Genomic DNA, 16,560 nt, shown 5'->3' with positions numbered 1-16,560 from the left:
TGTGGATAAGTTTTCACGCAGATGCTATTTGTATGGCTCAAGCAATCATAATCAACGCATAGAGAACTGGTGGGGATTTTTGAGGAAACAAAATGCACTGGATCAACATCTGTCAGGATCGGAAAGATTCTGACTACTTCTTAACCCCGCACCTCTAATTACAGGCTGATAAATGCAGCAACCAGTCATGCAGGAGAGGGTCAGGGGGATAGTATCTCATAAAAACAGGAAATTCAAAAATAAATAAATTCCTATTTTTACGAGTTATTATCTCATAAAAACAGGAGGATTTTTTTTATTTTCAAGTGAATGCAATGCGCCACCGTGTTACCATATGACAAAAAGTGCATTTATAAATAAAACCCCAAGATCCTGTTTGCAACTGTGGCTCAGTTATTAAATATGACAGCACTAACTGATGTGGAGTATTAAATCTGTTATTTTTTATGGCTTACTCCTTTACCACAACATTGATAGAATTCTTGATGTTCTGCAATTTGTTGCTATCAAAGTTTACCAGTAGAACACTGGAGCCAGCACTGGCTGGGCTGAACTCGATACTGGCCTTGGCTTTCTGTTTGGGGTCCACAGCTCCAATTCTGCCAAAATCATATAGACATATATAATTAGAATTATCAGCACAAAATAAACAGAAAGCTTGTTTTCTTTTTATGTTTACAACTCTTGGAAATAAAATATTGTAGAGGGTGCTGATTCTGCATCAATATATCAGTGTTGTTTTTATCTTAAGATTTTCTAAATGTTCCCGTCATTAGAAATTCTGATCAACCAAAAGTATTTCTGACAAGTGACATTTTTATTGTGCAACAGTTAAATGGAAAGATTCTTTGGATTCTGGTTGTGTTTGAGTTGTTGTAGGCTTTAGAGCTACATTATAATCAATATTTGGTCAATGAGTCGGTCTTTCTAGTAGAAAAGTTGTAACTGAACTGCAATAATTTCTATAATCAATTTACAAATGGGGGTTACATACTTCTTTGTAATTGGTTTGCCACCAGTGAGGCCAGCCCCCTCCATAGTAAAGCTGCAGTCCTGCAGAGTTTCTGGTAAAGGGTTCAACAAGCTCAGCTCTGCCATCACAGACTGGTTCAGTTTGACATCTCCCACCAGCTGCAGAAAAACAGGTTTAATCATGAAATGGGTGGTGTATTGAACATTGAAAACTGCTTAAAGAAGTAGTGAACACTTTAACATTTTTCAGCTATACACTTGAGTATCTGACTGAGCTATGATAAAACACATCAATGCTGGTGTTATTTCTGACATTTGCACCAAACTGATAAAAATCAGCATTTTACGACTTTTAATTAGCTCTGCTTTAAAAAATCTCTTCTGAAAAGGCGGGGCTTATGTGACGTAGAAACTGACCATCGGTAGGTTTCCAAGTCACAAACTCTACACTGTAAAAAGCAACATCCATTTTACTCATAAACATTGAGTTGAAATTACTCAGTTCTTCTTAACCTGTTCTAAATACTTATTATAAACAAGTTAATTGTACTTCTTGGCCATAACAGCAAAAGGGCTCAATTTACTTAAGTTTACTTAGTTTAAAAAATTAAGTAAAAAGGGGGTATAATTAAGATGTGTTAACTTAAAAATCCAAAACAGCGATTTGAACTCTATTTTTTTATGAGCTGATAGAACTTATTTCAGTTTTAAGTGAACAGTGCTCAAACAATTTAAGTATTTTTTGTTATAACTCATAATATTTGAGTTATGGCAAATCTGCAGTTTTCCCAGAATGCCTTTGGGCACTAAACCTTTATGCACTCTGTTTGCTGCTGTCTTTGCCAGAACACTTTTGAAAAAGAGATTTTTAATCTCAATGAGGTTTTCTCCTCAATAAAAAAAGGTGAAATAAGATGAATAATTAAATGCACCATGAGTGAAGTTACTGTCTCAGTTAAAGATGTCCCGCCCATAGGGGGCACTGTTACTGTTCTCAGCATCAGTGAAAGTTGCCTGGCACACTGTCATTAATGAAGTGGGTCACTAACAGCCATTGTTGCAAATGGTGGCACAAGATAGTCCACCTTAGGTGAAATGATAACTTACAAAACTTTTACAGAGAGTATTAGCTGATGTTCTAAGGGGATCAGTTGTCTAAGATATTTTGAGTGCTATGAACTTATCAGTGTTTACAATGCACTAAAAATGTTAAGTATTGCACACTCAAAGTAGATGATTTAGGCTAAGTCCTGCAAACTTAAATTAACATTTGAATCTCAGTTGTGAGAACTTAAAATAGTTGATTTTAAACTAGTGGTGAATACTTAAATAGTTCAAGTAGAACAAGTACTGCACACAACTAACAAACACGTTTTTTTAACTCACAAAAGTCAAGTGTTGTTTACTTGTTATTTTTGAGGCAACAAGTTTCCATAATTTTTTTAAGTAAGCTCAACTAATTTTTTCTTACAGTGTATATAAAAGGTAGAATGTTACCACCTCTAACTGTCAGGGGGGAGGGGCAGTGGGACACAAATGCAGACCGTAGGTTTCAAAAAGTTATCCTAGAAGGATAACCACTAAATCGCAAGCGATAAAAGGGAAAGGGGAGACTACCAAAGCAAAATGATAAGCCCAACTAATAACTCCCGCTCTAATTAATAGTAGAAAAGAGAAACTGAACCACTGCCGCCGTGCAGCTGAAAAGAAACTTAGACTTGTAGAGAGAGTGAGACAACTGTCTTCAGAAGAAACTCAAAGATGCCCAGACTGGGGTTCAAGAGAGAAACAAAGAAAAGCTGGTTATACCTCCAGCATCAACCACTACCTCTGGGGTAACTAGTAATTTAAATGAAAAAAGCTCTGAGGAAAGAGTCGACAGTGCTTGAGAGACTTCACATAGAAAGACACAGGAAAAATCCCAAGGAGATGCTCTCAGTACCTCTGAAGGTGAGATAATGAGTCTGCACTGAGAGCTGCAACCCAAGAGCATATATAAGCTCTCCACACCTGGTCTCACTCAGTGCTGATCAGCCACACACACCTGGCCCAGCCCTGATTGACTCAGCCACATACACCTGGCACAGCACTGATTGATTCAGCCACAGCGAATGCCCTGTGTAATCCCCCTCACAGGGCCCCCACCTGGGGACGGCTCCTGATGTTCCAGTAAGGTGTTTTGGGCAGCGCCGACGGAAGTCATCTATAAGGCCTGGGTCCAGGATGTCTCGTGCAGGAACCCAGGTACGCTCCTCAGGGCCATATCCCTCCCAATCTACAAGATATTGCACTCCACGTCCAACTCTTCGACACTTTAAGATACGCCGTACTGTGTAGGCTGGTTGGCCTCCAACCATACGGGGTGGAGGTGGAGGCCTCACAGCTGGCATGAGAGGACTGGAGAAAACTGGTTTCAGGCGAGAAACATGGAAAGTTGGATGAATCTTCATAGATCGGGGGAGCATGAGGCGAACAGTGACAGGGTTGATCCTCCGGATAATCTTAAAGGGGCCAATAAAGCGTGGTGCCAACTTGCGGGATTCAACCCGCAGGGGAAGGTCTCTTGTAGAGAGCCACACCCTTTGACCAACCCGATAGTGTGGGGGCTGGCGGCGCCCGATCAGCATAGCGCTTCTGCTGTGCCACTGAGAGCAGTAGGGATGTGCGCACGCGCCTCCACGTGGCGCGGCACCTTTGGACGAACAGTGTGGCTGAGGGAACTCCCACATCCCTCTCCTGGTCAGGGAACAATGGGGGTTGATAGCCGAACTGGCACTCAAAAGGAGATAGACCAGTGGATGCATTCGGCAATGTATTAAATGCATATTCTGCCCAGACAAGTTGTTCACTCCAAGTAGTTGGGTTGGACGAGACCAGACACCGGAGTGTTCTTTCAAGTGACTGATTGGTACGTTCAGTCTGGCCGTTTGTCTCGGGATGAAACCCTGAAGACAGACTGGTGGACGCACCTAAAAGAGAACAGAACGCCCTCCAAAAACGGGAAGCAAACTGTGGACCACGGTCCGAGACAACATCTTTGGGAATACCGTGGTAGCGAAAGACATGTTGGACCATGAGCCGGGCAGTTTCCAGGGCTGATGGGAGCTTTGGGAGAGGAATGAAGTGGGCTGCCTTTGAGAATCGATCAGCTACTACCAGGATGACAGTGAACCCCTTAGATGGGGGTAATCCTGTTACAAAGTCCAGGCCCACATGTGACCAAGGACGGTGTGGGACAGGTAATGGCTGGAGAAGGCCCGCAGGGGGTTGCTGTACCGTCTTGTTTTGGGCACACACTGTGCAAGCTCTCACAAACTCACGAACATCTTTGTCTATCTGGGGCCACCAAAATCGCCTTCTAAGGAAACTAAGAGTGCGACGAACACCAGGGTGATTTGTAAGCCGAGATGAGTGGCCCCACTGAAGCACTTGAGACCGCACAGCAGTAGGAACATACTGACAGCCTGCAGGACCCCTCCTGGGTCTGGTTCCTGCTGCTGAGCCCCTTGGACTACAGCATCAATCTCCCAGGTTAGGGGTGCAAGGATGCGGGTCGATGGTATTATAGGCTCCTGGGAACTGTAACCACTCTCTGTGTGGTCAAACTGACGTGAGAGGGCATCGGGCTTCAGATTCTTAGAACCTGGGCGATACGAAAGGGTGAACTCGAACCGGCTGAAGAAGAGGGCCCACCGGGCCTGACGGGGGTTCAGACGCTTGGCTTGTTGGATGTAGGCTAGGTTCTTATGGTCTGTCCAGACCTGAAATGGGTGTTCAGCACCCTCAAGCCAATGGCGCCACTCTTCTAAGGCTAGCTTAACTGCTAGCAGCTCCTTATTACCAACATCATAATTCCTCTCAGCCGGCGAGAGGCGCCGAGAGAAAAAGGCGCATGGGTGAAGTTTTTGATCCTTTGGAAAGCGCTGGGACAACACTGCCCCAACTCCTACATCGGAGGCATCAACCTCAACAATAAAAGGTAGCGATGGATCAGGGTGAGTGAGTATGGGTGCAGTAGTAAATCTCCTTTTAAGTTCAGTAAAGGCCTCATCAGCCTGTTGAGTCCATTTGAACCTTGAGCTGCCCCCCTTAGTCAAGGCTGAGATGGGTGCAGCTATTGAGCTAAAGCCCCTAATAAAGCGTCGGTAAAAATTTGCAAACCCCAGGAAACGCTGCACCTGTTTAACTGAGTCAGGTTGGGGCCAGTCTACCACTGCCTTGACCTTGCTGGTATCCATACTCACATTCCCCTGAGACACAATGTACCCCAGAAACTGAACGCTGGAGGCATGGAACATGCACTTCTCTGCCTTGACATACAACTGGTTCTGCAATAACCTCTGCAGTACCATTTTGACGTGGGACACATGCTCTTCATAGGACTTGGAAAAAACCAGGATGTCATCTAAATAGACATACACAAACACCTCAAGCATATCCCGTAGAACATCATTGATGAATGCCTGGAAAACAGCAGGTGCATTTGAAAGCCCAAAGGGCATTACCAGGTATTCATAGTGCCCTCTGGGCGTGTTGAATGCTGTCTTCCACTCATCCCCCTCACGTATGCGCACTAAATTGTACGCATTTCGAAGGTCTAACTTAGTGAAGATAGACGCCCCCTGTAAACGTTCAAAGGCCGTGGACATGAGGGGGAGAGGATAGCGGTTTTTCACAGTGATCTTATTGAGACCCCTGTAATCTATGCATGGCCTTAGCCCACCATCTTTCTTTCCCACAAAAAAAAAGCCAGCTCCCGCCGGTGAGGTGGAGGGTCGAATAAATCCTGCAGCCAAGGCCTCGTCAATATAGCTTTTCATAGCCAATGTTTCTGGACCCGACAGCGAATACAGACGTCCCCTTGGGGGTGTAGTGCCTGGGAGGAGATTGATTGTACAATCATAGGGCCGGTGGGCAGGTAGAACCGAGGCCTTCTGTTTACTGAAAACTTCGCTAAGTTCAGCATACTCGGTAGGGACCCCCAGAGGGAGAGGGGGCAAAGCACTGGGACATATATAACCTGAAGATGCTTTAGACTCAAGAGACCCAGGATTGCAAGGAGCAGAGGAAGAGAGGTCAACAGGAGAGAGACAAGCGGAGCCTCCCTTGATAGACTGGGGAGTTCGGGAGCAGGGGAGCTTGTGACACAGAGGGGCTCAAAGCTCAAGGGTCTGTCCTTAGCAGGATTAGAATCAGTCAAATGAGATGCACATTCCGGACCCCAACTTAAAACCTCCCCAGACCTCCAGTTAATATGAGGATTGTGTTCTTCAAGCCATGGATGACCCAAGATAAGGGGTAATTTTGGTGCATCAATAAGAAAGAACTGCAATCTTTCTGTGTGTGATCCTATACGGATTAAAATGGGACTGGTAACTGTATCAACTCTTCCGATACCCAGAGGTCTCCCATCCACTGCAGTGATTGAAAGTGGACAGGGAAGAGTAGAGATGGGTATTTTCAGCCTTTGAGCCAGGGACAAGTCAATAAAACTGCCCGCTGCCCCAGAATCAACAAATGCCTTGATGTTAAAATTGTTCTTTCCACAGGATAGTTCCAGGGAAAGAACAGTATGTTTATTAGCTACCAGGGGAGTCTTAGGTGGACTCGGCAGGTCCTCCCTGCAATCTGTCGAGTCTCCTAGTTTCCCAGAGTGTCTTTGCTTTTCACTAGGGGCACGCTTTAATGAAATGGCCCGCTTTGCCACAATACAGACAGGCCCCACTACTCATGCGTTGCTCTCTTCGGCTGGAGTGAGTGGGTGAGCGCCTCTATTTGCATGGGTTCGTCAGTGTTGGAAGATGTAGGAGCTGTTCTGACTCTTTATGGGAGGAGCTAAACTGCCCCATCAACCTGGAGGGGGTGCGACTATACTTTCTCTCTGTTACGCTCACGGATACGATTATCGATACGGATAGCTAAAGAGATCAAATTCTCCAGGGAATCTGGAACATCACGAGCAGCCAACTCATCTTTAACTCTCTCAGACAATGCGTTAATAAAGACTGTTATCAGGGCCTCCTGATTCCACCCCGATTCTGTTGCTAATGTGCGAAATTCAACTGAAAATTCTGCTACACTGGTAGAACCCTGATGTAACCCTATAAGCCGCTGCCTCCTGGCCGCTAACATCATGATCAAAAACCCTCTTCATTTCTGCCATGAAGAGGGTTGAGTCAAAACAGACAGGAGTCTGTCTCTCCCACAAGGCTGTAGCCCAGGAAAGTGCTTTGTCCGAGAGCAATGAAATTATATAAGCTACCCTGGCTCGTTCTGAGGAAAACATAGAGGGCTGTAATTCAAACACTAGACTGCACTGGGTGATAAATCCCTTGCACCTGCCTGGATGACCATCATAACGAGCTGGAGTAGACAGCTTGGTTTCTTGGAAGGCAGTGGCGATTTGAGGCGGAGCTGGGTTAGGATTTGGACTGGGTTTTATGGTTATTGGTGCTTCTTGGACTTGGCCTGTAGATGTCTCTGGGATTTGTAAACAGGCAAGTATTTGAGTCAGCATTGTGTTATGTCTGGCTTGTTGATCAACAATAGTCTGAAGCATTTGTTCATGTGAACCTAAAAGAGCCCCCTGTGCTGATATAGCATGCCCATGAACAGCTATTTTCTCTTTGAGATCAGACGTTTGTGGATCACTAACAAACTGGTCTGCTGTGCCCGCCATTGGCAGACTCATTCTGTCAGGGGGGAGGGGCAGTGGGACACAAATGCAGACCGTAGGTTTCAAAAAGTTATCCTAGAAGGATAACCACTAAATCGCAAGCGATAAAAGGGAAAGGGGAGACTACCAAAGCAAAATGATAAGCCCAACTAATAACTCCCGCTCTAATTAATAGTAGAAAAGAGAAACTGAACCACTGCCGCCGTGCAGCTGAAAAGAAACTTAGACTTGTAGAGAGAGTGAGACAACTGTCTTCAGAAGAAACTCAAAGATGCCCAGACTGGGGTTCAAGAGAGAAACAAAGAAAAGCTGGTTATACCTCCAGCATCAACCACTACCTCTGGGGTAACTAGTAATTTAAATGAAAAAAGCTCTGAGGAAAGAGTCGACAGTGCTTGAGAGACTTCACATAGAAAGACACAGGAAAAATCCCAAGGAGATGCTCTCAGTACCTCTGAAGGTGAGATAATGAGTCTGCACTGAGAGCTGCAACCCAAGAGCATATATAAGCTCTCCACACCTGGTCTCACTCAGTGCTGATCAGCCACACACACCTGGCCCAGCCCTGATTGACTCAGCCACATACACCTGGCACAGCACTGATTGATTCAGCCACAGCGAATGCCCTGTGTAATCCCCCTCACACTAACTGACTTTACCATTCAGAGACCACTCCCATCCTCTCCTGCACCTGCGCTGCTTCGGCTCAGAGAGCTCTGGCTTTAGTAACGCCGGTGCTGGAGCCAACGGTCCAAACAGGTAGTGCTCAGGACCACCACAGTCTGCCACCACTCTTGCTTCAGGGGACTCTGGAGGGGAATAATCCTCCACCTCAAAAGATTGCTCTGAGGCAGCAGTGCTGCGGGAGTTGGGACGTTGTGTCACTTTCTGGCAAGGGGAGTCATTGTCACTTCTGCTTCCTGGTAAACCCTGTCCTTTCAAAAAAAAAAAAAAAAAAAGTGCTTTTCCCCCCTCTTTTCCCTCCTCTCAGTACCAAACTGCTCTCTTTCTTTGCATATTTTTAAATATTGAAGTGGGCGGAATTAGCTTTGAGCTGGGGGTTTACTTACACTTTAAAGGGATACTTCAACATTTTGGCAAATTCGCCCATTGCCATAATTCCTAAAGTCCTAGTATTAGGTTTTTTCCTTTAGTTGTCAGTGCAAGCTGTTTCTAGATCTAGGGGGGACTGATATACCAGCTGCGCAGCTAACGCTATGGAGACAGACAGTATTTTGGCTTTCCCTCATCAAACTCATCAAATACACAATCCAACAACTCCAAAACGCTCTCGAGGGCAAGTTGTGACCAGCACATTCACCACGCTATGACATAATCATGGAACATTGCGAGACAGAGATGTTTTAAAGCTAAATGCAAAGCCGGAACTACCAAGTAACTACGGCACTGCCACAGGTGAGCACTGTGTCAAAGTAAAGTCAAAGTAGTTCAGAGTATTTGCTTCATGTGTCGTAATGTTACATATTTATACGTTATTATTTCATAGCTAGTGAATGTGCAGGTCACAACTTGTCCATGAGAACGTTTTGGAGTTGTTGGATTGTGTATTTGATGAGTTTGATGAGGGAAAGCCAAAAATACAGTCCGTCTCCATAGCATTAGCTGCACAACTGGTATATCAGTCCCCCCCAGATCTAGAAACAGCTGGCAATAAAAACAGCCTTTGAATTTACATATCGCAAATTCAAGGATTTGTATTTTGCTTTGGTAAAAAAGATAGAATTCAAAGCCTTAAAGGTATAAGAGTCAACAACACTGTTCAAAATCCTTCATCACATTACCCACGGAGGTAAAGTTGAACACATATCACTGAATGACAACTTAAAAATGTTTAAACATATTCAATATCTCTTGTTTTCTGAGATCATCTTTCCTGATTTATTGCTTCTAAGGCATATTTGGGCTAGGTTAAACAGAAGACAAAAAGTTATTCCTATTGGTTTATATAACACTATGATGCATTTTGTTTAGCTTGCTCATTCATTCCTTTTGCATATCTATTGTCCATACCTTTATCTGTAAATCTGGCTCATCTAGCACAATGGTTTTCTCAGCCTTATGGTAACTGATGGTCTGCTTGTCGATGGTGATGGCTGACAGCTGGATCAACCTGTCAGAAGTGATCCCTGATCCATAACGGTCATACTGCAGTTTGAGGGACAAATGCCTTTCTGAGAAAACACATACCATTTATCAGGTTATTTAGCAGTTTCAGTGCATGTTCAGCATGGATAAAGATAATTTTGTCACGTTTTTAAAACTACCACACAGATGCTGCGATGATTAGAGCTTACCTTCTCCAGAGGGCACTTCCACTTTGTCTGAAGCAAATCCACAGCTGTCTGCTTGTCTTCCATTGTAGCCGACAGCCCGGGCAAAGAACAGGAATGTACAGGTCCTGGTGTCCATGCAGTTATTAGTGAGGACAGCGTTCACCTCAAAGTCTGAACCCACGATCATGTTATCAGCCAGTTTTATCTGAAATTAGAATAAGTTAATTTTTGATGGAATTAAATGCCTTCAAAACATATATAATGATACATCAATTGGAATATTTTGACTCAAACTTAATGGCTCTTTCAGAAAATAATGAAACACTAATGCAAACTCTAATGTGGCTTAGATTTTACTTAACAGTATTCGAAAACCACATCATGCTTTCTCTGTTCCTGTCATACCAATTCAGGGTATTCCAACAAAACTGTCAGACAGTAGTTCCTTTTAGTTCTTTGCCACACATCCACATTTTTTCTGATTTAGTTTCCTTGCATTTGTCTATGTGTGTATTACATTTTAGCCTATTTGAAGCTCAAGCTGGGTTTTTTCCTCCTTGTTGGTGCTTTAAGATCATTAGCCCATCTCTATTTAGTTTCAACTGATACAGCTCCAAGCTTTTGAATAGTTTCTGCAAAGTTTTAGTCTTTATAGCCCTTTGTATGGCCAGTAGCAAACACCTTGAGACGAAGTCCTGGCTCCTCTCCTCTCTGGTGTAATTTGTTGTGGTGTTGTGCCTTCTCGTACACCCGCCTCTCCTCCTCTGAGCCTAAAATAATCAGAATCACATACAAGTCATGCATAACAGCTGTGTCAAAAAAAAAATAAATCACAGTCTCATTCAACGTTATGGTCCTAGAATAGAGCAAGGGGACTTCATAAAATACAGAACAAATGCATATAAAAAGGTTGATGTTTTTGTGTATTATGCACTCTGCAGTACCTTCTGAATACTTATATTGGTGTGTGATGTCATGTCGCTCATCTGAGCCTACAGCTTTAGTGCTGATGAAGCGTCCAACGGACTTGGTTGATCCACTGAACTTCACAAACTCTCCACTTGTCAGCTGCACCAGGTCCACAATATCTGCATTGACCTGATTCCATTGGCATGATGACATGAAATAATTGAGATTTGAAAGACATCTTGTCATTACACGAGCAGAAAACGGGCAAGTAAAGCAAGTAAAGTAGGTAAAGAAAGAAATCTGTTAAATCAGATATGCTACACACAGGCACAGTGATCATTAAGTGAATCTGTCTCTGTTTAATAGGTTAGCTTGTATTAGGCCTCAGCACATAATTAATCATAGTCAGCTCCATTGAAAAGGATTGATTTAATGTTTGTGTTATTTTTATTTTAGATGATACACAAAATGGACCAAAACTCACCTCAGCGAAAATAAAGGGTGCATCATACTTCTTGGTCAGTTCTCCCTCCTTTATGGCCCTCAGAGGAGCTGGCCCACAACAGAAAACACCTGATAGCAACACATCCAGGAAATATTCAGGGTATGTCCTTCAAACAACAAAATAAGAAGCAGTTTCTACTAAATGTAACTCGTGAGCAGAAATATCCCATGAGTAAATTAAAGATCTTAACACAAAAGAAGGCCAGACTTTGTGACTTTACTTATGGTAACAGGTACCAAAATTAGAAAAAATAATGTAGTGTGTGTCAGGGGCATTGAACAGAGCAAAAATTTTAAGCTTGACCTATAGCCTTTTTATTTTTTGCTTTGTTTTGTGAAACTCAAGTGGACATGCAAACCACAAACTGTACACAACATTTAAAACATGTGACTGTTATACACAGACATTCACCACTGTGGCAAAATCTTGGGACTTGGTTAAAACCTATTTTTTTATTATTTTGTTTTTGCTGTGTGGGCTAAGCGAGTCATTAAACTTGGCAATTCTCAGTTAACAGTCTTATACACTGCCTGGCCAAAAAAGAAGTCACCACCAAAAAAGGTCACACACTCTAATATTTCGTTGGACCGCCTTTAGCTTTGATTACAGCACACATTCGCTATGGCATTGTTTCGATAAGCTTCTGCAATGTCACAAGATTTATTGCCATCCAGTGTTGCATTAATTTTTCACCAAGATCTTGTATTGATGATGGGAGAGTCTGACCACTACGCAAAGCCTTCTCCAGCACATCCCAAAGATTCTCAATGGGGTTAAGGTCTGGACTCTGTGGTGGCCAATCCATGTGTGAAAATGATGTCTCATGCTCCCTGAACCACTCTTTCACAATTGGAACCCGATGAATCCTGGCATTGTCATCTTGGAATATGCCCCTGCCATTAGGGAAGAAAAAATCCATCGATGGAATAACCTGGCCATTCAGTGTATTCAGGTAGTCAAGTGACCTCATTCTTTGGGCACATAATGTTGCTGAACCTAGACCTGACCAAGTGCAGCAACCCCAGATCATAGCACTGCCCCCACAGGCTTGTACAGTAGGCACTAGGCATGATGGGTGCATCACTTCACCTGCCTCTCTTCTTACCCTGATGCGCCCATCACTCTGGAACAGGGTAAATCTGGACTCATCAGACCACATGACCTTCTTCCATTCCTCCAGAGTCCAATCTTTATGCTCCCTAGCAAACTGAAACCTTTTTTGCATGCCAATGATTTGACCCTTCTTGAACAGACTAACATCTTTTCCACGACCACAGGATATGTCTTTCGACATGGTTGTTTAAGAAATGAGAAGTTACTCATTGCATCACCTGGGGTTAAATAACTTGTTGCCAGCTGAAAGATAATCGCCCATGCAGTAATTATCCAATAGGAGGCTCGTACCTATTTGCTTAGTTAAATCTAGGTGGCGACTTTTTTTTTGGCCAGGCAGTGTATTTGCCACTTACTTTTGGACAACACATATTTTGATGTCTTTGGAGAATCAGTACAGGACACAGAACATTGGAATAAAGTTTTACCATCACTTGTCTCTTGGGGGGTTGGGTCACTGGCTTGCCATCCATCAAACTCTGATCCCAAATCAGGACGAGTCATCCAGCTGTCCACCCACACATGAAAATTCCTGGAAAATAATAGAATTAAGGGCAATGGTTTTACCACTTTTATCAAAAAAAAAAAAAAAACATGTAGAAAATCGTATTAAATAAATCATTTTTGTATAACCAAAAAACAAGAGACATTCATATAATACATGTGTAATGACTTGGTAACTTACCAAACTGAATCACCTCCAGAAATTCTTGCTCCATTTTCATCATAAAGGTTTTCAATCACAAGGTTGGCATCTGAGTCGTGAGCGGATCCAAAGTTAGTAACCACTCGACATGGGATGCCCAGAGCACGAGACACTGGAGGAAAAAAAAAGACTCATTCTTCATCAGTCTTATGTAAAGCATGTACTTGAGAAAGCATCTGTCATCAAGGCCTAACAGTATAACACTGCATTTAAATATAACAAAGCAGATGACTTCAAATTAGTGCTTCAAAATAAATCTAATCACAATTGCAATGTTAGGCTGTGAAATTTCATAAATGCATAAAAAGGCTGTAGTAATTTCTGTATTGCGTACTACTTGAAAGCTTTACAAAAATGCCTGCAGAAAGGACTTTAATTTTACCATGGCACCACTATTGTGCTTGTAGAAGTAGAAAAGAAACACATTTTTTTTTTTTTTGAGTTTAGAAATTCATATATCAAAAATACCATTATATCATCATTTTCCTTGATAACCAAGCCAGTAGACACATGAATATAAAAGGTATTTTATGTATTATACCTTAATTGCAATTGAAATGTCCATTGTAATTGCAACCACACATTCTTATGAAGCTGTGCAGAACTATTCCAAATTTCTGGTTTTAGATTATTAATGTTCGTTTTAGAGTTTAAGAAATTGCCCAAAAGATAAAAGTTGAAAGAAACTCATACCTGTGCATGCAACAGCAGCAAACACCCAACACTGGCCAAAGCGGACTGGGCCAGTTTCTGCCCACTTCCGCAAAATTTCCCCACTGCCAATCCACAGTCCTGGATGCACCCCACCAGAAAAGTCCTCCCAATTTCCCACCAGCACCCCTCTGTCATCATTACTGTTGATCTGAGGGCAGTGGGGGGAGGGACAAAAAGAAAGTAGGAAGGCCATTAATGAATAGAGAAAATGGGAATTAAAGATACATCCTGAGGGGCGCACCGGCAGTCGAGTGGTCAAGGTGGGCACCATGTACGCGGGCAGTCCGTTTTCAAATCCGGCCTGAGGCCCTTTGCCGCGTGTCTCACCCCCACTCTTGTCCCTGTTTCTGAGTCTATCCACTGTCCTCTTCTATCCAATAAAGACACAAAAAGGCCCAAAAACAAATCTTAATAAAAAAATAAATAAAATAAACTTGCAATTTCTCAGCTGTACATCAATTGTGACGTCAAGGTTTCAAGATTTTTGATTTGCTTTTTTTAACCTCCAACCTCTTTTATGGCAACAGTTTTCTACACAAATTTGAGAATTCTTTTTTAAACCCGGAGCAAATTCAAACAACATAAATTAAAGAGAAGGTTCCCTTGCCAAAAGACAATGGAATCTAAATGAACTTTCATTAGCATTACAAAGATTTAAAAATGCAAAATGTTAAATATTTAGATGGACAGAGATTATAGAGTTGTCAAATAGTTGAGCACAAAGCCAACCAGCCACTTCTCAGTGTAACACAGAAATCTCAGTTTTGACTTTCAAACTGAGCTTGAACTTGACTTTAACGTACACCTTTTATGTGAGAAATAGATTTCCATTATGGGTCCTGCAAGAAAGTAAACAGTTAAATGACAACTAGGCTGCACCCTTCACCACTTCTCTGGCATGCTGACCTCGAAAAGCCTGCTGTAGCTTGCCAAATTAGTCCATTTATACACATTCACACAACAGTGGTGGAGGCTGTTAGGCAAGGTACCAGCCTGCCAACAGTAATCTTATTTACACACACAGCAAGTTGCCCAGGATTCTTCTGCATGCATAATGGTGAAGCTGGAGATCAGACTTTGATTTGTGGCAATTTTGTGACCAGTGTCTTTCCCAGGGACACTTCAACATGCACATGAACTGTTGTTCATTGAGGAATCAAACTGATAAGTGCATACATTTTGGTATGGACAGTGAATAATTTCCATAACAATATGGGTTGTATAAATATATGACCTAAATAAAGTGGGTTTGGATTTGTTTACGATGGTCCCCCACAGGACCTGAACATGATTTAAAATTGATCCCAAATACCCAACATTGCGCTTGGCCGTCTGCTAATAATCTCCAGTGCACATGTGAGAACTTCTGTATAACCTTCCATTTTTGTTTTACCACAAAAGTTGCATAGAGACGGCAGAAAGCTTCTAAAGAATGCCTGCAGAACAGTAGCACAACAAAGAAGCATACTGAGGGGTGTTCTGATGCACCAAATGCCAGTCTATAGGGGCCCCATAGCGCTGTCCACAAGGATTGCATAATGGTTATTCATTGTCTGATTTACATAAATCCAATTGGCCTATATTCTTAATAAAGTCTGGGCACAGACCTACCATAGCACTGAACACCCTGGTCACATAGATTGGGTTTCTCCTGGCAGAGCAGTCCTTGTCAGCATCTGACACAAATTTTGGGTTGTCATCTAGAATCTTCAGGCAGATATCCAGTATCCCTGCTTCAAACTGATGGAAAAGTGGACAAAGTGGATTAGAAACATTATATGAGCCGCATGGGTTTGGATTTGTTTTATCCTATTGATGTAACACAAATTAATCCAGTGAATAACAAATGTGAGAAGATGATAAAATGTCTCACCAGTGAAGAAGTAGAATTAATGAAATTATGCACATTTCAATAACCACTTATTAAACTGAAATTTAGTTTACCTGACCGAAGTTCCATGGTTTCCCTTTGATTCGTTTATGCGTTCCTCTGAAGATCTGCCCATGTTGTTCTAAAACATACTCCTGCCTCTTTGTCTCACTGCACATATAAACGGCATCCCCTGTAAGAGAGTTGGCATAGAGTGCCAACAAATCTAAATCAGTATTACAGAATCTGTTTTCTTTAATCTTTTATCAGTAAAAGTTGTTGTCACATGAAGACATAAAAATCTGAGTGAAATTGATGTTTAAGAGTGTACTTACTGTGACACCAGGCATTAAAAAGTAGGGTGAACTTTCCTATAGCAGTCTTCTGCCCCTCCTGGTCCAGGGTCAGGGAATAAACCCCGATGGGGGCGTTGGGTGGTGAACAGATACAAACTGTCATTTTATTTCCAGACAGATCATTGGTGGCAGATGCACTCCAGTCAGTGTCCACTATGGACTCACTAAGGCCAAAGGAAGCCTTGGTGTCTGATTCTTTTCTGGGTAAGGGGCCTTAGGGGGAGAGAAGGGGTTGAGCACTTTAAATGTAAAACTAGATGAGAGAAGAATAAATACACACTGGGAATATGATTTACTGCATACATATTAAAGCCCCACATTCCTCTCTAATATGAAACTTACCAGTTTCAACAATGAGTGTGAAGTTTGATTTGGCTGTTTTGAACTCTTTGCTATCAGCTTTCAGATGTAATATAATGTTGAAGGGTTGTCCCCTTCTCACAAT

At 42.5% G+C, this 16,560-nt stretch overlaps 1 protein-coding gene across 1 annotated transcript; it reads right to left on the bottom strand.

Annotated features, from left to right (window-relative positions):
- Window positions 1-451: 451 nt before the first annotated feature.
- On the bottom strand, window positions 452-16,218 carry LOC121517824 (protein-glutamine gamma-glutamyltransferase 2-like). Its single transcript, XM_041799880.1, has 13 exons — window positions 16,095-16,218; window positions 15,834-15,952; window positions 15,501-15,629; window positions 13,869-14,037; window positions 13,155-13,287; window positions 12,898-13,001; window positions 11,336-11,424; window positions 10,887-11,040; window positions 10,624-10,712; window positions 9,960-10,147; window positions 9,680-9,836; window positions 995-1,131; window positions 452-599 (listed from the first exon to the last, which is right to left on the bottom strand). The coding sequence occupies exons 1-13, from the start codon at window positions 16,216-16,218 to the stop codon at window positions 452-454; spliced, it is 1,740 nt and encodes a 579-aa protein (XP_041655814.1).
- Between the last annotated feature and the right edge of the window lie 342 nt (window positions 16,219-16,560).

This window comes from Cheilinus undulatus, linkage group 11 (genome assembly GCF_018320785.1).
Source record: "Cheilinus undulatus linkage group 11, ASM1832078v1, whole genome shotgun sequence".
Lineage (NCBI taxonomy): Eukaryota > Metazoa > Chordata > Actinopteri > Labriformes > Labridae > Cheilinus > Cheilinus undulatus.
This window is presented reverse-complemented; position numbering and strand designations above follow the sequence as displayed.

Bases quoted from the DNA above. Each gene is read 5' to 3' on its own strand.
- LOC121517824 (XM_041799880.1), bottom strand. From the start codon at position 16,218: ATGACAGTTTGTATCTGTTCACCACCCAACGCCCCCATCGGGGTTTAT. The intron at 15,630-15,833 runs GTAAACTAAATT...CTTTTCCATCAG, and splicing joins AACCATGGAACTTCGGTCAG to TTTGAAGCAGGGATACTGGA. The intron at 10,148-10,623 runs GTGTTTGCTACT...TTCTAATTTCAG, and splicing joins AGCCAGGACTTCGTCTCAAG to ATAAAACTGGCTGATAACAT.